The 24,035-nt window shown below is 37.9% G+C and overlaps 1 protein-coding gene across 1 annotated transcript; it reads left to right on the top strand.

Moving 5' to 3' along the window:
• Positions 1–12,898: 12,898 nt before the first annotated feature.
• Positions 12,899–13,973, top strand: LOC149384144 (uncharacterized). The gene is made up of 2 exons (XM_089627989.1): positions 12,899–13,236; positions 13,955–13,973. Exons 1-2 carry the CDS (start codon positions 12,899–12,901, stop codon positions 13,971–13,973), a joined length of 357 nt encoding a protein of 118 aa, XP_089484115.1.
• Positions 13,974–24,035: the final 10,062 nt, after the last annotated feature.

Below are 24,035 nucleotides of genomic sequence, written 5' to 3'. Positions count from 1 at the left end.
GGGGCATTCTTTATCTTCTTTTTGAATGGAAGTATATGTGTGTATAATTTTTCGAATAGTTATTCGTTATATATATAAAATTGGAAAATAGCGTGTGAAAAGTAATTCTCTTTTTTAATGCAGTTAACTTTAATTTTAAAAGAAGCTAAGCCAGCCAGCTGAAAGTAGGCCTAGCTGAAAGCACACTCAAAAGTTTTGAAGGAAAATTCTCATGGTACATACAATCTAATAAGAGCCAATTACACGCAAAATAATCCATGTTCGTAGACCATTTCAGAAACGTTATTGATATATTATAGGACTCGCACTTCGTAATAAACAAGTCAAATCGTGAAAGGATCATCTAAGAAGTTACTAATCCGGATGATTATAGTTTTATGATATAGATCGCCTTTATTTTGATCATTATGTATCTCAATTAAATGATGAACATCAAACAATAACGAGTGAACAATCAACACATAAACTGTTTTTTTTTTTCTAGAGATTAAGTGTGGGATCGAATAAACTTTAGTGACAAAATTATTTTTCTAAACCACTAAGCACCTTGGATTATTTTGGACAGTAATATAATAAAGACACAAGAAGTGTTTGTAGAAATATGAGGCAGGACCAATCACCTTAGTCTATCTCCTATTCATTAACCTGAAATCGGATTCATGCAAGGTCTTACTTGATCCTAAAATTTTGGATCTTCATATAAATACCTCTTGGGTGTGCCACCACTACCTTTGTTATTCAAAATCGCAATCTTAATCCACGTGATAATTAAAGATGTACTCAATATCATAGTGACACCGTGCGGCCTAACTCGTGGGGCCGTGACCACCGTGCTCCGCGACAACCCCCTCTATGCCGCTAGGGCACCACCACCATACTCAAAGAGATATGAAACTGTGGTCTCTCTCTCTCTCTCTCTGCGCCCTCACTCTCTCCTCATCGCCTAGTCCGACCATCCTTTTGATCTCTATGTCGCATTGCCACCCGATCCTTACATGTGACCTCATCCGCCTTCATAACCCATCTGCCACCCTCACAACCCCTCTACCACCTTCTCATATGGACCTATGTTGCCTCACATCCCACGGAAACTCGAACTCTGCACCACTGATGCAAAGCTAGCAATGCCCACCCATAGGCTGATGGAATCATGCTTGGTATTGGACACGAACAATATCACTCTGATACTAAGTGATGGAAAAAATACGATTGGTATCTGACACGAACGATCAGTCTAATACTCTTTTTTGGGAAAACTTAGTTCTTTTATTCCCATATTGGTAGTTGAGATATTTTCTTTAAGTCATTATATCAAGTTCGCAGTCCGTAAAATTACTCCAAACCCTCATATCAGGATATTGGAGATCTTTATGTTTATTTAGGATATCCTTCTAGTAGATTTTCATTAAATCTAAACCATTAGATCATAACTACTAATTTCACTTTTACTCTCATCCATCCATTAGAAATATCTAAGGATTTATTTGTTCCTATATTTTCTCCTAGAGTATACGAACAAATAAAGAATAAATCTAGGACATTAAAGCCTCTCAATTTACCGCCCATCCCTATGTCCGATTCAGCTTGGGATTTTGATTTTCTATCTTGCTAAATCTAGTTAAAATTCACAGATAATCTTAGAAAAAGGACACTGAAAGAATGATCATTCAGCTAAGATCATTGTGTACTGATTTTACTATTGACTAGTGAAGTTTTTATCCACCGGGAGTATCATTCCTCTATACATAAGCATTATTGATTGAACCATGGGTTACCAATCTTGTCTCTTTACTTTCCTCATTTACCTTGGTGCATCAAATTGGTATAAATAATCTTGTCACATAACTTGTCTATTGACATCACAAAACAATAGATGCATAATTTCAATAGATAATAAAATCAAATAAAAAAACAAATAATTGGCTGCGTAGCCATCTTAAACACTAGCAATTTTTTTAGCCAACTTCTCGTTAATTTCCTGTAAATAGCCATATTGCTTACGTGGCAGCTTATTAATTAAATTAGGTTTACACTTTTGCCCTTATTTAATTCGCAGATTTTTTTAATTAGGCAGTTTTTTTTTTTCAAATTTCGAATCAAATAATGAAACCGAATAGGGAAGTTTTCAAATTTGAAATTTCCTGCAGATTTTGAAAGTTAATAGCCCATTTATTGTAACGTATTTGGAAGTTTTCAATGTTGACTTTAGGTAATTAGTATCTATTTTCGTGGCAATTCATTATGGATAAAATCTGTAAATATATTCTTCATTTATTGATATTATTTTGTCTTCCATATATTCATAATTTCCAGAATTTTCGTGCCCAAAATATTTCCATAATTTTTTTCAGTTTATTTACACGAATATACTGTAAATATATTTTGTATTTACAGTGAATATACTGTAAATATGCTTTGTATTTACAATGAATATACTGTAAATATGCTTTGTATTTACACGAATAGACTGTAAATATGTTTTCTATTTACACGAACACACTATTAATGTGAGGAACAACCAAAAAAAAAAAAAACTGTTCTTCGCGGAGTCCATGATTCCGATCGGGACCTTTGGACGCAGATCGCGGAGAGGAGGACGAAGTGAGAGGTGCCGGAGTCTTTCCCGGCGGCGAGGCTGTTCTTCGTGGCAGATCGCGGAGAGGAGGACGAAGTGAGAGGCGCCGGAGTTTTTCCCGGCGACGAGGCTATTTTTCGTGGCAGATCTGCCTCTCAGCGTGGAACGTCGAGAAGAGGACGAAGAACGAGAATATGAATGTATGAATGTTAAAACAAAAACGAAAATGTTGAGCATGCAAGGAAATAATCCATGCATACCTGTTTTTTTGGGTATTTCGCCGTCGGTGTTGATTTCTGTCTTAGATCTTCAAACGCGCGATAGATCCTCCGGTTAATGTCGAATCGCTACTTAGGGTTTCTGCAGTTTTTTTTCCCTTTTGGATTGTGTTTCGTTCGGTTACTTGTGATGGTTTTAATTTGGTTTAAATGAATATCCCACGAAATCCGCGCGAGTAGTTAATGCCGAAATCTGATTTATTTTTTTAATTAAATGAATATATTTCTTGGGCGGGAAACTGCTGGACATATGCGTCATTTCCGTCTGCTGTAAATAAATGACACTGGTTATTTACAGCATATTAACGAAAGGTGGGCTAAAAAGAATTGCTTATTTTCGGGAGGTCATTTAACTTAATTACCCTAAAAAAACTATGATTTAGAAGTGACAATCCTCTTCCAAATCTATTCGTGCTATATACCATGAATAAATTTAGACTTGGATCTAGTAGCGGAAGGCCGCTTATAAATCTGTTCTCACTATACCTCGGGAGATCATTCAGAAGCGACAAGTAGCTTGTACACAAGTCATTAGAATCTAAGTTATAAGCGACAAAGTGTCGCTTCTAATCTTTAGAAGCGACAAGTTGCTTTTAGTGAAATTATTAGAAATGGAGTACTTATTTCGCTTCTAAATGACTTTGAAAGTGACTTTTGTTATTTTAGAAGCGACTTTATCTGTTGTAGTGCTCATGTCTGGACCCATTTGCAGAGCCGTGTGCTCAAACCTTACGTTTGGGGTCATTTGCGTAGTTGAGGATCAAAACGCACTTCACATGCATGCCTGTTTGCATCGCCACCAACTCAGACATGTTGTCTAGGCCCATTCACGGAGTCGAGGTTTGGACTTTGTGTCCGTTTGTTGAACCTAGGACCCGGACCTCAGATATGGGGCTCGTTTGCCTGCCAAGATTAGGATCTCCTATCTAGTTCTGTTTGAGGATTGAGGGTCCGAACTTTGTGTATGTATCTCATGTTGAGACCTGCTTTTCGATGTCTTCATCGGTTTTTATGTTCGGTTATCATTTTTTAGCAAATGAAAATGTAAGTGTTTTGGTCAACTAATGCTATAACTTCTTTTATGAAATATATATTAATTCATCTTAATTTCTTAAATTGCTAAGATTTAGAATAGCCATAAACGTAATTTTTTTTTAAGGCGTACATATATTAAGTTAGATATCACTCAAATCCGTCATTTTACATCACAAGTATAAAATTTGTTGCCTATCCATGACTGCAATATTAGGCTAGTACTATCATATAGTTTTAATTTCTGCGCGTCTAGCTAAAAAAAAAAAAAAAAATCGCCTGATAAAAATAAAATTTAATAAATTTCCGACCTAACTGGGTACTCTCTCTCTCATATATATAAAAGCAAAATGTATCGATCGTACTATACATCTAGCCATTTTTGTACTATATGATAACTTGCATTACTCTTTGGTCGTACCAATTTCTAGATTATTTTCGTGGTCTAGTTTTCATGTGCTTCAATATAAATTCATGTCGTTGTACGACTGACGTGATGATCTTAATTAATATAGACATAATGTTCTATGCCGACACCTATAATTGTGATTACTGTACAATACTTCTTTACACGGTATCGATGCCAAAACATATTAGCGTCTGTTTCATTTACATGTGTCTCTATGGCTTTCAAAACTGTGTATACATAGAATCCAACCCCAAAGGATATAAAAGCCTAGAGAAGAGTTATAACCTTGCTGAGCGTGACAGCTTAAGAACCGTCATATTGGGGTATGTTTTCAGACATTTATTAACGATATCTCATCCAAACTGGTGAAGCCAGCTTGCAAATTTCCCTCCCTCTATCTCTCTCAATATATATATATATATATATATATATATAATATTATTTTTTAAAACCAAAAATTTGCAACCGCATGTATACAACTTGTAAAGTACAGGGGCGTTATCATAATGAAAGACAGATGATTAATTATTGTATAAAGAAATTTTCAAATAATGGATAAATTAGCTACTTATGCAAATCCTGATAATTCTCGTGATATTTATTTATTTTATTAATTAGCTACTTATGCGAATCCTAATAAATTTGTCCATTTCTAGCTTGTTAAAAGGTTCTATAGTGTAATCTCCAATTTTCAGCCTTGATCAGTTGTCCTAACTTAACTAGTACACGTACGTTTACTTGATTATATATCTCTTTATAGTTTTTATAAACCTTATATAACTTTCTTAATTTTTTTTTCTTAGTTTTATTAATAACCGAGTATCATAAAAAAAAACGGGAAAGGGGTTAGATTTCACTAGTTGATCTTATCCACCTTCTTCATTAGTTGTGAACAAACTTATTAATTAACCGGCCCACAATGTATATAATATAAATATATATCTATATGCGTGTGCGTGTGTGTAGATAGATAGATAGAGAGAGAGAGAGAGAGAGAGAGAGAGAGAGAGAGAGAGAGAGAGAGAGAGAGAGAGAGACTTTTTTCAATGAGAAATAAATAATGTAAAGCAATAAAGGTTACAAATAGATCTTCCTTGTTTTATTTTACCACCCAAATTATTAGTGTTCCCATGTGAACCATGAAGCACATTTTAAATGCAACTAGCTTTTTGTTTTGTTCGTAGCAATATATATAAATCTATAACTAGCTAGCGCCTATGTAGCTAAATAATTATAAACAAAACAAAACAAAAAATAACCATTTACTTAATCAACCCCGGCCCTCACGTGGGCGAGACATGACGACCAAATCAGGATCGCGATCGACCCAAAAACGACAAACAACAAAGAATTAGACAATGGGTCTCACATTGTCTGCCGATATACGTTTATTGAATAGTTCAAGAGAAAGTGGGGTTTTATAAGCTTTAGACAATTAGGGCAAACTATATGAACTATCCATGTTTAGACTTCAACTTTAGAAGTTATTGGTTTTGTATATTTTGTTGCTAGTCATTCATGGCGAAACCAAAATTCAAACTCATTTGATAAAAATATAAATTTTAAAAAAATTCAAGGGAGTATTTTTTTTTTTTTAAGAAAAGGTAATGATAAATATAAAATTTTAAAAAGATTCAGGGATGTGGAAGAATTTTTATTTTGGAGGGGACAAATATGAAAATCATATAATAATTTTGAGCTATACATCAAATAAAAATAATAAAAAATTACGTGTAAAAATGCAAATTTCAAAAGTTTACGGGAGACATATGCTCCTTTTGATTATACTTTTATTATATCCGGGGCTTGTTTAAATGACCAAACAAAATTACATATATAATTCTTCTAAAAAAAATTACATATATAATTAAGGAAAATGTATATGTTTCGATAGGTTAATTTCTATAAGAAAATAGGTATTAAAACTAGATTGTTGAGAATCCATGATTTTATTAGAGTTTAATTTGTTTGTCATAGTTTTGGATGACAAGGCGTTCAAATTTCACGTGCTTGGTAGATAAGCATTTAACATGCATTATATGCGTCCTAAAGAAAACTTTGCTAATGATTTAGTGTCCTTAGAAGGTAAGAGAAGTAGATGTAAATAATAAATAATAAAAAGGGTCTTTTCCAAAGTTAATGTGCAGGGAAGTAAATTCTGGGGAGGTTATTAGTCTGCTCACTACCCAATTAAAAAAAAAAAGAAAAAAAAAAAGAAAAAGAAAAAAAGGAAGCTCAATGAATGACGAAGATTTCATTAGAGTATCGAACTACTTATTAAGCTGTTCCAAAATCATATCTAGATACCATTATTACACCCACATGCGTTATTATCTTTTTATTACCAGAGACTTACATATGGTTGGATCGATGGGTATTAATATCTACACCAATTACTGCATCTTTAAAGGGAGTTTAGGTTAGTTTCAGTTATCATTAATCAATTTTCTTCTTCTTATTATTATTAAATTAGTTATTGGTTAACCAACACTAACAGCTTTTTATAATCCAAAATGTACTAAAAAAATTTGAGTTTTCTTTTATTTTAACTTTTTTTTTCTTTCTAAAAAGTAATATGAAACGTTCAATTAATTTTAACCAATAATTTTGGTTGAATTATCTTTAACCATATTTTTCTGTCAACTCAAAATCCATGAAAATCTAACTCCCCACAAAATAATTAATTATAAACCAAGTGTGTACATTTGTTGGTGATGGATGATCAACTACGATTTAGAGTCAAACTTTGTGAAATGGTTCGTACACAAAAATATTACAATAATGATTCGATTAATTAACCAAGCACCAAGTCAAACGTATAACTCTACGCATGAGGAATCAACTAACTAGTTATCACTAAAATAAACGAAACTGTCGCACCAATAAATTTTTTGTTTATGCTAAGAGGTTAATTAGAGATAAATAAATATGATGATATATCTAAACATAAATTCAAATGCTCACAAACATATTACAATTAGTAATATCAATAGTTGTTGTGTTTTTATAAACATGCATGATCTTTTAACCGAGCACACACGAGTAGTATTTTTCAAATTGGTTTAAAATAACTTAGAAGCGCCAAAATACACATATATATATATATATATATATATATATATATATATATATATATATATATATGTTGAGGTCAAAAGGATATATCAACATACTGAACCAGAATTCCGACGCTTAACGAATCGAAATGTTACAGTCTCATGTATAAATTCTTGTCAAACCAGAACAGAACATTTTCATTCCGGTTGTCCTAAATATATATTATATAGTCTAACTCATATTAAAAAAAAAATCGATAAATAGTTCCAGAACAGTTCTGAAATTTATGTTCCTTGAACAATATCAATATAAAATTATGATATTATTGTGAACAAATTATAATGAAACAAAAATTTTATTTTGTTTCGTTACGGATGTCCTAAAACTAGACAAAATATAATACATATATATGTGGAATATATTTAAAACAAAAAATGGCATATATTTGGATACCCAAATTAAGGTTTTTGCTTGTTTTGAGGAGAGGGAGAGAGATAGGGCAAATAATTGGGTTCAGGGGGAACCATTTGGTACATCCCCCAAGAACACAAAAGGCATTTAGTCCTGCTCTTTTTATGAGTCATAAACCAGCAAATTGGATGAGGACATAGTTGCACAAACTTAGCCTGACAAGAATTTAAATTCTGAGACAATTTTTTTCCTTCTATCACAAACAAGTCCCTTTCTCAATACAAATATATCTCTTAAAAATAAAAATAAAATATTCCAGTTGGGTCGCTTTGCATGTTCCTTATTTTTCCATCCAATGACATGACAAAGGAATTAATAAAAAAAAATGAATTCGGTTACCTAATTAAGGTATATGTATAGGTCTCCGTTGGTCTCTTCAAGAGTTGGGTCATATTATACTCTCTCCCAATTGGTTTTATTAATTTATGGAAAGAACAAAAAAATTGGTTTTGCTTTTTTTTTTTTTTTTTTTAAACAAGTTTTACTTTATTAAAAGTAGCCCCTGGAATTGATTTGAACCCATTTCTCTATTTATTTCCTTCTCCTCTGCCCTGCCCTGGCATTTAAAGCTATACCATCATTCAATAAGTTACTCAATTTTTTATTTTTATTGCAGAGAGAAATAAATTACTATCCTCTCTCTCTCTCTCTCTCTCTCTCTCTCTCTCGCAATATCTCTCTCTTGCTCTATATGTTGATCTTGATGTCCCAGTGAACCACCACATGTCTTTTCAAATCGAAGAGAAGATTTCTATTATTTATTCAATTGATATTCTATAATCATGCCATTTCTCTGCAAAAAAGATCGGACGATTATTTCACTTTCATCCCCACCCCGTGTAGCTGTCTCCTGAAACAAGTTCTATCATTTTTGTCCAGGTGATATAAATGTATCTCTATCTATATATATATATATACATACACGTCCATGATATAATAGCTCCGTCCATATTTTTTTATTAGAGAAAAAAACATCTCTCTCTCTCTCTCATGGAGTCTTCACAAGTGATTGGAATTGATGAGAACGAAGATTGCCAAAGCAGTGAGTCTGGGTGGACAATGTATCTGGGATCGCCTCAAAACGACATCCAGAGCGTGTACGACGACGACAAAAACGACGAAGAGCACAGCACTATCGACGTTGAAGAAGAAAACGACAACAAAGTGAATAAAAACGACAGCGACGACAGCGACGATTCCATGACCTCAGACGCTTCTTCCGGGCCGAAGCGAATAACCACCACCGAACGCCGACAAGGTAACGAGGGAAAGGAAAACATGTATTCCTTGGACAAGAAAGGAAAGAAAAAGCAGACGAGATCGGAAATCAGGAAGAAAGAGTAATTATTATTAAGTTTACTTATATAGGTGATCATAACTTGATGATGATGATGATGAGAGAAAAGCTTTTTGGAAAGTTGGGAGATATATATTCTCATCTATATTTGTTTTTGGTTAACCGGTTATGATCATCATTATTGGCTTTTTTTTTTTTTGTTTATTTTATTTATTTATTATTAGCTTGTTCTGAAGGGTTGGTATATTTTATTACTGTTAGTCATCACTTATGACTTTTTTGAATGTACAAAGGTTTCTCATATCGAGCCAGTAAAAGTTATATAAATCTCTTAGTTATTATTTACTTCATGATAGTTGGTGTATCTATCTATATCTATATACATATCTCTATATATATGTGTGTGTGTATATATATATATATATATATATATATAGAGAGAGAGAGAGAGAGAGAGAGAGAGAGAGAGACGTGTTTAGTGTTACTGTTTACCATGAGCTTCTTGTATAACGCGCGTTTCAAGATAGATGAACATGGAGTTTGGTGAATAATATGATTTATTAATGTTGGTTTAGAGCATAATCATTTAATTAGATCATAATTAATGAAAGACGCACACGAGTGGAGAGAAAAACAGCTCTCTCCTTCATGAGTGAGGGCTGACAAGGATCAATGAAGTTCATTCGTAATTTGATTGTGTAAAAACATTTTTTTGCTACAGTTTATAATGGACCCATATGTCTAGACTCTAAATATATAGTAAGAAGAACAAACAACGTCAAATTTCTATTATATTATTTATATTACTCATTTCAGCGACAGATCGGTTGCATATTCCTTGTCTGGTTGAAAAGTCACAACGCCGGTCCACATTTGCGTCGTAAACTAAGTTATTTAAAAAATAAAAAATATAAATCAACTTATTATAATATAAATTTGGTGGCTGAAAGAGTAGAGGCTTCCATGTTCTTATTATACAAACATCTCTTTCTTTAGCAGCTGGCACTCGTGCGGAATTGATAATAAATTTATTGAGTTTCTGAAGCACACGTAAATTCCGAAGCATGTTACGCCACATATTTATTGAACTTACAAAGTATAAGGATATACCTTTCGAACTTTAGAACATGCACGAATTTGGTCGAATGTAACGCATATTAATATGAATTATTGTTTACTCGGACAACCTTTATATATAGTTATAGCGTACCCACTATACCATAAATGTAATTTAAAATTTATTCTTCCGCCGTACGTCGCATGTAAATGTCTGTATACCGATTATAGTATAGACGTCCTTTTTCATCAATGAATTATTGTATGCGAATGTATTAACTAAAGAGATGACAGTATCAATGCCTAGTCGCGCGCTTATCGTATATATGCGAATTATTGTTCACTTACATCGATTGTTCTGATATATTTATATAAATATATATATATATATATATATATATATATGTTACGGGATAAATTAGTCAGACTCCGAGTAGGATAGTCGGACTACCGAGCAGCGAGAAGAATCCAGCACCGAGCTCAGGTTAAGTAAACTCAAGGGCCATCCATTGAAAAGGAATGAACCGTTCATAAGTCAAGAACGAAACCCACCGATCAGAACTTCGAAGAGAAGAGAAGAACGTGGGTCAAAGACTAGTCAAAATCAATAGAAAACATGTTTCAAACTCTAAAACGCACACCTTGACGGTTCAGGAACCATACGAAGAGTATTAACCGTCCACCTCATCAAGAGGCAGTTACCCAAAACCGTCCAGAACGTGGGATTGATCACCCCACGTTCCTCAGAATAACCGTCAAAGACACGACCACGAAGCTACACCAGACGAGTATAAATTGAAGACGCGGCACAGAACGAAACACGGACTTTTTACACACTTTCTTTCACTTGAAATCTCTAGAAAACACTGCTCTCTTGTATTTGATTCGTCTGTATAAAGAGAAAGTCTCGCCTAAATCACCTCTGTACTCGGAGGCTTCGTACTCGGAGTCTGTGTATTTTCGTGAGATATTGTTGTACTAATTTTACAGGTCAACAGTTGGCGCTAGAAGGAGGGGGACCAGCTGAAGAATATGGCTAGTTCGTCCGCACCCGTGAACGCTGTCTCTAACCAGGAAACGGAGATAGAACACCATAACCGCACCCTGCCTCTCACCTCGGAAGAAATAGCTGAACTCCTTCCGGAACCCAGCCTCGAAGAACAATTCAGACAGATGCAAGAGCGTCTCTCGGTCTTAGAGGCAAATAACAGGGATTTGAAGAAAAGGTTGCAGGCAAAAAGGGTCACACTGCGAAGCGCGATAGTGATCCCAGATGAAGAGCTCTCGCACCGATCAGGGAAAGAACCCATCGGACAAGATCCGCAGGTTAAGAAACCTCGGAAACATGCTAGAGATCGGTATGAGAGGATGGAAGATGTTTCTGAGTCCGAGAAGGAACAGTACAGTCAGGAAAAGATTCCTGATCGGTACCAGCCCAGCATGGACAAGGACATTCAAGCACTTTCAGGCACAGCTTAGAAAGCTCGGAGACCGAAGACAGTGCAAGCACCAACAAAACAAATCTTAGAAGATTGGAACGTCGGATCGAAGAGGTAGCCCTAGGTCAGAAGGAGTCTGTTCCAAAGGTCGGAGAAGCTATCTCCCCTTTCACGGTCCGCGTGTTAGAACACCCGTTGCCTGATCGGTTTAGGATGCCAAGCATCCCAGTATACGATGAATAGACCGACCCGGGAGACCATATAGACACCTTTTCCTCTTGGATGCTGCTGCAAGGAGCCGGACCAGAAGTTATGTGCAGAGCTTTCTCTATCACTCTGACTGGCTCAGCCAAAAGATGGTACAGAAAATTAAAGTCAAACTCCATAGGATCCTGGAAACAGCTATCTAGAAAATTCATGGAACAGTTTGTCGGCTCCAGCTCAGGGAAAACTCCCAAAGAAAGACTGCTGGCGGTAAGACAAGCCCATGACGAGTCTCTAAAAGATTTTATTAATCGCTATTCGGAGCAAGCACTTCAAGTTGACGATCTGAACGAAGACTTTAAGCTCTTCGGGATCTCCTCCGGCGTCCGAACAGAATCAGAATTCTGGTGGTCACTTCAGAAGACTAGTCCAAGGGACTACAACGATTTCCTGAAGAGAGCTCAGAAATATATCAACGCGGAGGAAGCAAGGCTGGCGGCAAGAAAAGCAAAGCCGCCGAAGAGCTACCGAGAAGAGCATAGGGAACGACATTCTGAGGACAACCGCCCACCGAAGAAGAGCCGGTCAGGAGCAGGACCTCTGAAACCTTTTTCCAGTAAGTTCGATAAATATCATAAGCTCAATGCCCCGATAGAGGAGATATTTAGTCTTACACAGGACAAGGAAGATTTCCCTAAGCCAAGGCCGATCAAGAAAGATATCTCAAGGAGAGATAAAACAAAATATTACGCTTTCCACGCTGACATCGGTCACCGCACTGCCGACTGTTTCAACCTCAAAGAAGCCATAGAAGCTCTAATCCGAAGAGGAGCGTTGAAGAAATTCAAGGCCGAGCAAGGGGAGCAAGAGGAACAGAAAGGTGAGGCATATGCCGAAATCTCACTCATAGTCGGAGGACCACATGTGGGAGGAACTTCAAGGAGCGCTCATAAGAGCTATGTAAGGGAAGCCTACGCAGGACCCCGGCAGATCTTGTTTACAGCCGAACAGAGGCCTAACAAGATAGCCAAATCTAGCTCGGAGCCAATTACCTTTACAGCAGAAGATGCTCGGTGGGTGATGTATCCTCACAACGATCCATTGGTCATTTCGGCTCTAATCGGCAACAGGAATGTACACCGAATTTTGGTAGACATTGGAAGTGCTGTTGACGTGCTCTATGAAGACACGTTCAATAAGATGGGTCTTAAGCAAGACGCGTTGGCTCCTTCTCCTGAAAATCTCTATGGCTTCACGGGAGATTCAATCCAGCCCAAGGGATTAGTCTCACTCCCAATAACTGTGGGAGAAAACCCGAGGAGTAAAACCACCAACACAACATGGATAGTGGTCCCCGGAAAATCTTCGTTCAATGCGATCATTGGCAGGCCGACCTTGCAGTCCCTCGGGGCCGTCGCGTCAGTGGAATATTTGAAGATGAAGTTCCCTACCGAGCACGGGGTAGGTGAAGTAGTCGGAACTCAGGCTATCGCAAGGAGCTGCTATGCGAATTATCTCAAAGAGAGTCAGGACAAAGATGTCCACAATGTTATGATGATCGATTCGGATTTTGACCCACGCCTCCCGAGCCGAGAAGAAATTGGCCCAGGAGACGAAGTCGAGGAAGTCGCCCCAGATCCAAAGCAACCTGAGAAGAAGCTCAAGATTGGAAAATATCTTGAATCAGGTACCAAAAGTAACTTAATTACTCTCCTATCTAATAGCTTAGATATATTTGCCTGGTCACAGTCCGACATGACGGGGATAGATTCCCAAATAGCATGTCATAGGTTAAATATAGATCCTAAAGAAAAACCTATCAGACAAAAAAGAAGGGCTTTAAACTCCGAAATGTATACTGCTCTAAAAGAAGAAGTAGACAAACTGATTTCTAACGGATCAATAAAAGAAACTAAATATCCTAAATGGGTAGCCAACCCCGTCCTGGTCAGGAAACCTAACGGGAAATGGAGAACTTGTGTGGATTTTACAGATCTGAACAAGTCTTGCCCAAAGGATAGTTTTCCTATGCCGAGAATTGATCAGTTAGTAGACGCCACGGCAGGCCATGAAATCCTAAGTTTTATGGATGCCTACTCTGGCTACAATCAAATCCCTATGTATGGTCCCGACCAGGACCACACGGCATTCATAACTGATCGGGGGTTATACTGTTACACGGTAATGCCTTTCGGGTTAAAAAATGCTGGAGCAACATATCAAAGATTAATAAATCGAATGTTCGCTGAATTACTCGGGATCACGATGGAAGCATACATCGATGACTTGTTAGTTAAAAGCCGAAAAATAATTGAACATACGAATGATCTTAGAAGATCATTCGAACTTTTAAGGCAATATCGCATGAAACTAAACCCTCTAAAATGTACGTTTGGTGTCTCTGCAGGAAAATTCTTAGGTTTCATCGTTCATGAACGAGGCATCGAAGTGAATCCGAAAAAGATCACAGCCCTATGGAACATGAGACCACCACGGAACATCAAAGAAGTGCAAAAACTGACAGGATGCATAGCTGCATTAAGTCGCTTTATCTCTCGGTCTACCGACCGAAGTATTCATTTCTTCAATATACTCAGAAGCTCCAAGGAATTTGAATGGACCAAGCAGTGCGACGAAAGCTTCGAATCCTTAAAGGAACACTTGGCATGGCCTCCGACTTTAAGGAAAGTGCAGGAAGGAGAGCCCCTGGAGATCTACCTAGCAGTCTCGGAACATGCAGTAACCTCAGCGCTGATCAAGAATGAGGGAAAACACCAGGTCCCGGTTTATTATACTTCGCGGCGCCTTAACGAGGCGGAAGGAAGATACCCGGAACTCGAAAAGCTAGCTTTCGCCCTCATCACTGCTTCTCGGAAGCTAAAACACTACTTCCTTGCACATCCGATTACGGTCCTCACCAATTTCCCACTGCGCAAGGTGCTGCAAAAGCCTGACGTGTCCGGAAGGCTAATGAAATTGTCAATTGAGTTGACACAATATGACATACACTTCAGCCCCCGACCAGCAATTAAAGGACAAGCAGTCGCTGACTTCATTGCAGAGTTCATATACAGGCCAGTCGAATTCCCGATTTGGGACATGTATGTAGACGGAGCAGTCAACGAAAAGGGGTCCGGGGTCGGAATTGCGCTATCCAGTCCAGAAGGAGACAAGGTAAAATTCGCTTTAAAATTCGATTTTAATACTTCGAACAATGAAGCTGAGTACGAAGCTATGATACATGGGCTGCAAATAGCAAAAGATTTAGAAATCAAAAAGCTCAAAGTATATTCGGATTCTCAGTTAATTGTTAATAAAATGAAATGTGAATTTCAGGCAAAAGGCGAAAAGATGTCGCTATATGCCGAGAAAACTAAAAACTTAGCAAACGAATTCGAACTTTGCGAGATCACCAAAGTCCCAAGAGCCATGAACGAAGAGGCCGACGCATTAGCAAAGCACGCCACTCAAGGCTCATACTCGGAGTCAATCCCAGTGATCAAAATTGGGCAGCCCAGCATCGAGCAAGCCACCCATGTGCTTCATATTGAGCGACGAAAGTCTTGGCAAACTCCGATCAGGGAATACTTGCAGCAGGGAACTCTACCCAAAGAAAAAAATGAGGCTAGAAGTTTGAAGTTCAGAGATGCCCGATATTTCCTCGAAGGTCAGAATCTCTACAAAAGGGGATTTTCCCAAGCTCTACTCAAGTGCCTAGATGAAGACGAAGCCGAGTACGCTCTCAAAGAAATCCATGAAAGGATATGCGGAAGTCACATCGGATGCGAAGCATTGGCGCAAAAGATCATCCGACAAGGACTCTACTGGCCGACATTAAAGGCCGATGCTCGGCACATGACGCAAAGATGCGTCAAGTGTCAAAAGTTTTCAAACATACCGAGGCTTCCATCTAACCCCCTCATCTCTCTCTCATGCCCGATCCCATTCGCAGAGTGGGGAATAGACCTAATCGGAGCTTTGCCAACAGGCCGAGGCGGATGCAGGTACGCGATTGTAGCCATCGACTATTTCTCAAAATGGGTTGAAGCCGAGCCCTTAAACAAAATAACGGCCCATGCAATTGAGAAATTCGTATGGAAAAATATCATTACTCGTTTTGGAATACCAGTCAAAATTGTATCCGACCACGGAACTCAGTTCGACTGCGATTCCTTCAAAGGTTTTTGTGAAAAATATGGCATTAACAAAGTTTTTTCTACAACAGTCAGACCACAGTCCAACGGATTGGTGGAGGCCGTCAACAAAACAATAAAACATGGCCTGAAAACGAAGTTAGACGAGCAAAAGTCAGAGTGGGTGGATATGCTCCAAGAAGTCCTCTGGTCATACAGGACCACCGAGCACTCCGCAACTGGCGAAACGCCTTTCTCCCTCGCATACGGTTCCGACGCGGCCATACCGACCGACGTCTTAATACCAACAACGAGAAGAGAAAATTACTCAACAAAGGTAAACAACGACATGCTTGAAATTAGTCTAGACCTGTTAGAAGAAAAAAGAGAAAACGCCAGATTAAGAAATCTAGCTAACCAACAAAAGGTTTCTCGGTATTTCAACAGGAAAGTCCGACCAAGATCATTCAAAGTCGGCGACAAAGTCCTCAGAAGAGTTTTTCTCCACACCAAAATCCACCAGGAAGGACCTTTAACGCAAACTGGGAAGGACCCTACATCATCCGAGAAGACTTCGGAAACGGGGCCTACCGGCTACAACAGTTGAGCGGCGATATGGAGAAAAACCCCTGGAATGCTGAGCACCTTCGCCGATTTTACGTTTAAGTTTTTTATTCGTTACATTTTCAAAAAGCGGCTTGGTCGCATGAATTATGTTTACAATTTCGAAAAGCGGCTTGGTCGCACGTACTTATAAATTCAAGTAATTTTCTATCTTTCGATCTTCTACTCGGAATTTCGAGTAATCACGTACTTATGATTTCAAGTAATTGTTCGTCTTTCATTCCTCTGCTCAGAATTAGTTATGTTGTCAGGGAATCGGATTATGTATTATTTATCACGTTATGTGTTAATTATCTTTCATTTCAACAAAGTAAACTGGGCGGCTAGATAACTAACAAACAGTTTTTTAGAAAATATACCTAGTGATACTTTACTTTGCCAAAATTTTGAAACTTAAGTGAATTTACACAAAATATAGATCCAACCAAGGATCAATTGTTCAAATCCCGAAAGGGAAAAACGAAAATTACATAATAAAGATCCGACCTCGGATCAATTGTTCAAAGCCCAAGCGGGTTAGCAGAAATCAAAAAATAAACAACAATAAATATAAATTCTACTCCTGGTCGCCTTCTTCGCTGGCCCTTGACTCCGAGTCGAGATCGAGATCCGTCGCATCCAGAGTAGGATTCTTCGGACCAAGAAGCCGAACAGCCTCGGTCATTCCAGCGATATAGAGATCATCGCGCATATCACGATAATCATCGGAAGCTTTGTACTCTTCCACCGCCGCTAAACGAGCAGCCTCAAGGTCTTCTCGGAACTTCCGGGTTAGCTCAGACCTAACCTTGGTTGTCTCATCCCTGGCAGCATCTCTCTCCTTGAGGAATCGATCATTCCTTTGTCTCAGGGAAGTGAGCTCGGAGCCTAGCAGTCCGACGAGACCGGTCATACTGACAAAACTCTGCAACGATCAAATGGTCAGCCACAATGAGTTATCAAAAAGGGGAAAAGGTGCCGACTAGACAAGTAAAAACTTACCGAAATCGCCGAATCGGTGGCCTGGTTAAGCCTCTCCAAAGGCTCGAACCTGAGAACCTCCTGAACCTTCTCGGCAGGGAAACGCTCGCGGAGGAAAGTGACAACCGGAGCCAAAGGATCAGAGGCAGAAGAAGGCTCGGCCACGCTCTTAACCGGAGAAGAGCTCAGAGGCTCCGAAACTTTCGAAATAGACGAGGCCGCCCGCTTGCCGACAGCCGAAGCCTTAGAAGCCTTGACACGTTTCGGATTGGGAGGGATCAGCTCGGGAGCGGATTTCTTTTTCGCCATCTGGGCAATCTCTGTTAAGAAACACAAATGAAAATGAGAGAAGACTGGAACATACGCGAGTTGATAAAGGGCAAGTAAAATACTTACTTGAATAAGGGTAATAATAATATTGGTCGAGCAGGTCCGGGTCCGACAACAAAAACGTCGACCGATCAGCCTCTGAAAGATCAAAAATTTCTGAGTGGAGTGGTCGCTCGCCCTCGGGGTATTGCGGAAGGGAACCTGGAATCAAACATAAAACATATAAGAACCCATAACAAAAAACTGGCTCAGATTATCAAATAAGAATTCTGAACCAGAGTCACACCCAGTTCCGAGAACGGAGCCCTTATGGGGCACCTTTCATAAGAACCTTTCCCTTCAACCCAAAAGAAATGGTCTTTCCAATTTTTCTGGCTGGTCGGCAGGCGAGTAACCACCTTAGATTGGTCATCATTGGCCCGAGCATAATAGTAACCATGCTGCCCTGGGGCCGACTTAAACGAGTAGTATTGCGAAAAATCTTGCAAGGTGACAGGGCGATCATAAATTTTCGCCCATAGCACGACCATCCCGACGAAGATCTTATACACATTGGGGACAAGCTGGGTAGGGGAACAACCCAGGTCAGAAACAAACTGGGAAATTAAAGGATGCATCGGCAACCCTCCGATCACGTTCAAAATAGCCCTATTGAACGCTACTTTCCCGGCAGGAGGCTGATCGGCCCTTTCATGTTCCAAGGGCGCCGAGATGATAATCCCCTCGGCTATTTCAAATTCCTCCCTCAGATCTCGTATATATTTCTCGGTAACCCGAGAAGTCCAAACCTTGGCCGAAAACTGGCCCTCTTTCCGTTCAAAGACCAAGGCCTCATCCTCTTCCTCTGGGAGATCAACCCCAAAGGTCCTCCCACTCGATCCCGGAATACTCTGAGAGCAGCCCTCTCCTCGGTCTTGCGAAAGAGAAAGGCTCGTCATATCACGAGACTCCGACCCGCTCTCCCTCGAAGAAGCGGACGAAGACGATATCTCCACGACCATGGTGTCCCTACACGACAGGGAAGACGAGTCAAAAACCTTTTTCTCGTTATCAACTCCCTCGGACTCAGGACTGGGAGGCACGCATGATTCATCATATGCCATTACAGGACGGTCCCATCCGATCTCCGGGACATGATACCACACGCGACTCCTGAGGAAAGGAAACTTGGACCCATCCAACAAAATAACGCTATCGGGATCAAGTTCCGATCGCCGAACGACGCGAGGATCAAAGCTTAGATCAGGACGCGCAAGTCCTCTCATAGCCCTAATGAAGTTGAGAAACTAAGATCCCTAAAGTCCGAAGGGTCCGAATACGAGAAATAAAGAAAATACCGATCGCCGAATAACGATCTCAGAACAAAAGGAATGTATCAAATCAATGATAAAAAGACCTTACCCGCGAGATTGAAGATCGGAAGATCCGAGCAAAAACGAAAGAGCCAAGAGCACAATCTGAATAAGCAGATCAAGCCGAAAACGCTCTGAGACTAAAATTTAGGAGAAAAAGCGAAATGAAGTCAAAAGTTGAGAAAAGGCCTTATATAAAGACCTCACGAACGGCGAGGATTAAGCTTGTCCAGGAAGCCAAACACATCTGACCGTCGAAGCAAAAAGACGCTACGGTTCAGAAATGCCAGAAGACGAGCGACGTCGTCCTGCAAAAAGAACAAAAGAATGAAGAATTCTACTCGGATCATCCCGAGACAAGTAAGCAAAGATGAACACGGTCACGAAGCAAACCGAAATAGTTCCTTACCATTTTTGCTAAAGAAAAAACTAAGAAACTGGAGGGCAGCTGATACGGGATAAATTAGTCAGACTCCGAGTAGGATAGTCGGACTACCGAGCAGCGAGAAGAATCCAGCACCGAGCTCAGGTTAAGTAAACCCAAGGGCCATCCATTGAAAAGGAACGAACCGTTCATAAGTCAAGAACGAAACCCACCGATCAGAACTTCGAAGAGAAGAGAAGAACGTGGGTCAAAGACTAGTCAAAATCAATAGAAAACATGTTTCAAACTCTAAAACGCACACCTTGACGGTTCAGGAACCATACGAAGAGTATTAACCGTCCACCTCATCAAGAGGCAGTTACCCAAAACCGTCCAGAACGTGGGATTGATCACCCCACGTTCCTCAGAATAACCGTCAAAGACACGACCACGAAGCTACACCAGACGAGTATAAATTGAAGACGCGGCACAGAACGAAACACGGACTTTTTACACACTTTCTTTCACTTGAAATCTCTAGAAAACACTGCTCTCTTGTATTTGATTCGTCTGTATAAAGAGAAAGTCTCGCCTAAATCACCTCTGTACTCGGAGGCTTCATACTCGGAGTCTGTGTATTTTCGTGAGATATTGTTGTACTAATTTTACAGGTCAACAATATATATATATATATATATATATATATATATATATAAATTGGCTACGTAAACCACTTAAGTTATAGTAATTGTAAATTAGTCAACTTTTGGTAAATACTTTGTAAATAGCCAACTCGCATACATGGCAGCCTATTAACTATTTTTACATGTTTAACTAGATTAAATAAGTATTTTATTAATCTGTTAATAAGTTAACTTGGCTATTTACAAAAAATTAACGAAATGTGAGCTATATCTCAATTCACTATAACCGTGTGGCTATATATATATATATATATATATATATATATATATATATATATATATATATATATTTTTTTTTCTAGCTGTTACTAGTTAAAAATGAATTGTAGGATCTATTACGTGACATAAGATAAACATATACAAATCTAGTGTCATTTAGATTTGCTCGTCTTGGCCAAGGGATCATGCCCTAGGGGCTAAGCTTGTGAGAAGTTTTCTAAGTGTGAACATGTCTTATCCTACATGCTTTTGTGAGATAGGTTCGTTGTGAGCATACACAAAGCCATGAATGGTCGGGGGTGTAACCAATTAATATAAAATTTGTAACGCTATATATATATATATGTATGTATATATATATGTATGTATGTATATATATGTATGTATGTATCATAGTTATATGTATTCTTTTGTTACTTGATAATATTATAGATTAGATCATTATTTGAATTTTCTATACAAAATATACTAATTACTTATACAATTAAAAAAGACTAATCATAAAAATATAGAATTTTAAAAAAAAAATTATTACACTTATATAAACTACATATTTTTACATTTACGATTGTCTAAACACATATACAATTGAAATAAATGTTTAAAAAACCATATAACATATACATTGTCTAGACATGTATAACCAAACGTATGTCACGTATAGCTAGGGAAACAAATAAAAATAAATATGTCGATCGAGTGCGAGGAGTTTGAGAAATGAAATATGGAACTTTAAAATTATGCATTTGATGAAGGTCTTAAAAAATAATAATTGAATTGGATATCATTTTATCAATACATATATAAAGATATCAAACTAATTAATAACATATTTACAAAAGCATAATTAAATACATGATTCGGGTCCGGAGGAGTGTGGTTGTGCCCGGGCCACTGTAGAGAAAGTAGTAACAAGGTTCAAGACGTTGTAGAGAGATCATCCCATTTGAGTCCGCGAGAGCATCCCATTCGGCTCAAGATGAGCTTGTAACTATTGACGAGAATTCCATGAATGATGTTCCCATGCGCTTTGTCACCACCTGGGAGCTCAATTTATCTTTGAATTCCTCTCCAAGATGGATCATGATGTCGATGCAGCTTGAACGTTGATGGGCATAAGGACCGGTTTTTGTACAATTTATTGTCACGATATAGGCGACTAGCACAGAGACTTTGCGATCTTAAACGTGGATGAGAATGTGTGAACCAGCTATTCCTTATCTTTAGATTTTTTTTTCTACGTGTCTTTGATTGGTTGCAACTCTTCTCTTAGAGAATATTTTGACTCCAAATAGGTGTTTACTTCTTCTTCTATATTTGTCTCGACTTTTTTATGTTTTAACATATAGTTTGGGATGAATCATTTGCTATCTCTTTGATGTTTTTCGGACTCTTAGCACTTTTTGGGGAAAGCCATGATTTTGTCTCCTAGACAACTTTGACACTCATCGCACTCTTATTTTGTGTTATGGGGGATGTCTTAGTTGTGTCTCGTAGATTAATCTATCTCTCATGACATTTTTGTTTACGTTCTAGGGGCGTCTTGATTGCATCTCCTGGATGACTTCAACATTCATGGCACTTTCTTGTGCGTTCTAGGGAAACATCTCTCGGGTGAATTATATGCTTCTAGCTGTTCGAGTGAACGCTCAATGATACTGACCAGACTCCTGATCATCTTTTGAAGGTCGGTGATCTCAGACGTTTGACGACACCAGCCTACGTGCAACCTCAAGGTTCGGCCCTGGGTTGGACCGCATATGGTTCTTTAGTGTTGATCCAATTTCGGCGACACCCGTCACCATCGTTAGTGAAGATCCAACAATATTTTGTTGATTTCGCCAAAAGTTTGGGATTCTTCCCATCAAATTTCCGTAGATCTGTTTTGGTCAGTTACTCAAATGTCCTTTTTGAGGACTTTTTTAATTTTTTTTAAAATTGTTGATTGAATTTTCCTGGTAATTTACATATGTTTTTTATTTTAATTTTTTCGAATGAAAGTTGGGGTTAACTGGGAAAAATTATGCTTTTAGCTACGCATCCAAAAAGTCGCATCCGAAAATCCAAGCCTTTTGGATGCGACTAGTCGCATCCATGGTAAAAAAAATATGGACTATTGAATGCGACTTTGTCGCATCCAATGTCACATCCATTTTGACCATTGGATGCGACTATATTGGACTTTTGGATGTGACATTTGTCGCATCCAAAAGTACTTTATGTTATAGTGGTTGCTGAATGTGAAAGAAATACGAGTATGGATGAGCGACTAGAAAAGAAAGAACGACACCCTACACTCAGTGAGTGATAAGAGCGTGAAAGATGTCGGGAGAATAAGAGATAGGTTTTCATGTGCCTAGGTCAAATCTTTTGGCTTTGGTTTCATTTAAACTTCACTGATCCCACTCATACATTGTAATTTTGTTTTAGGGCTTTCTAATATTCTGAAGCTCAAACGCACAAACCAATTGTTATTTGCAACTACACTTCATTGATTTACATTTTTTCTTTTTTCTTTTTATTTCATTTTGATATAATTTTTTTTTCACATTAATATGCTTGTTAAAAGTCTACCATTTCAAAAAAATATTATAAATATTAATTTATGTATCTAGCAAATTGATACAATATATAATTTCTTAAGATATGCCTATTTATAACATAATTCCTTAAGATGTGCCTAGTTTGAGTATGAAAATATTTAACATATATATATATATATATATATATATATTGAATATGTAACATTATTTCTGTCGCAATTTCTATGTTTTACCGTAATTTTCATCGGTCATTGCAATTTTCGTGGACACAACTTTTTTTTCTTCAAATTTTCACAATATTTCAATCGCACTTTTCAATTTTTTGGATTCTCGGCACAAAATCGACAACCGACATTTTAAATCTTGAATGAGACATATCACATAGATTTTCTTGGGAAGAAGATCGGACACATGTGTAGATGTTATAAAGAGCCAATTCGTTAGAGCTTCAACATGTTTGTATAGGAAAGTGTAGTTTGATTGTAAAACATTTAACGTGACTTCGCATGGCGGAGTTTAAAAAAAATTCACTATAAATGAACCAAAAACCATTGTTTAAAGTATGCAAGTTTTAAGTACAAGTGATCACCCATGGATCTTGATACGAATGTACCAATCTTTTGAGTGATGGTTTTGAATGTGATGCATGTCTAGGATAAGATCTTCAAGTCCCTCGAAATTATCTTCAAGTCCATCAATTTTTTTATAATGGCCGAGCTAATCACAAGTGGATGTACTGTGGTGAAGACCAAGCTAACCACGTGCTATTTTCTACTCGAAAAAAAAAATAAAAATAAAAATAAAAAGTTTTTATGTTGATTTCAAGTATAGGTGACCTTCGGTCTGAAACTACCTCCTTTTTAATCTTTACGCGATTTGATGACCGTAAATGTCGATTTGCGTTATAATCATTGTCGTAAGATCTTGATGTCGATAAATTAGTCTCCATAACTAAAACAAACGAAAATTGATATGCATTGTTTCCCGA

Source organism: Urtica dioica, chromosome 10, assembly GCF_054948205.1.
Source record: "Urtica dioica subsp. dioica isolate 48M chromosome 10, U.dioica_male_clone48M_v1_H2, whole genome shotgun sequence".
In the NCBI taxonomy this organism is placed as follows: domain Eukaryota; kingdom Viridiplantae; phylum Streptophyta; class Magnoliopsida; order Rosales; family Urticaceae; genus Urtica; species Urtica dioica.
The sequence above is the reverse complement of the archived record's forward strand: the minus strand, read 5'-3'. Positions and strand labels throughout refer to the sequence as shown.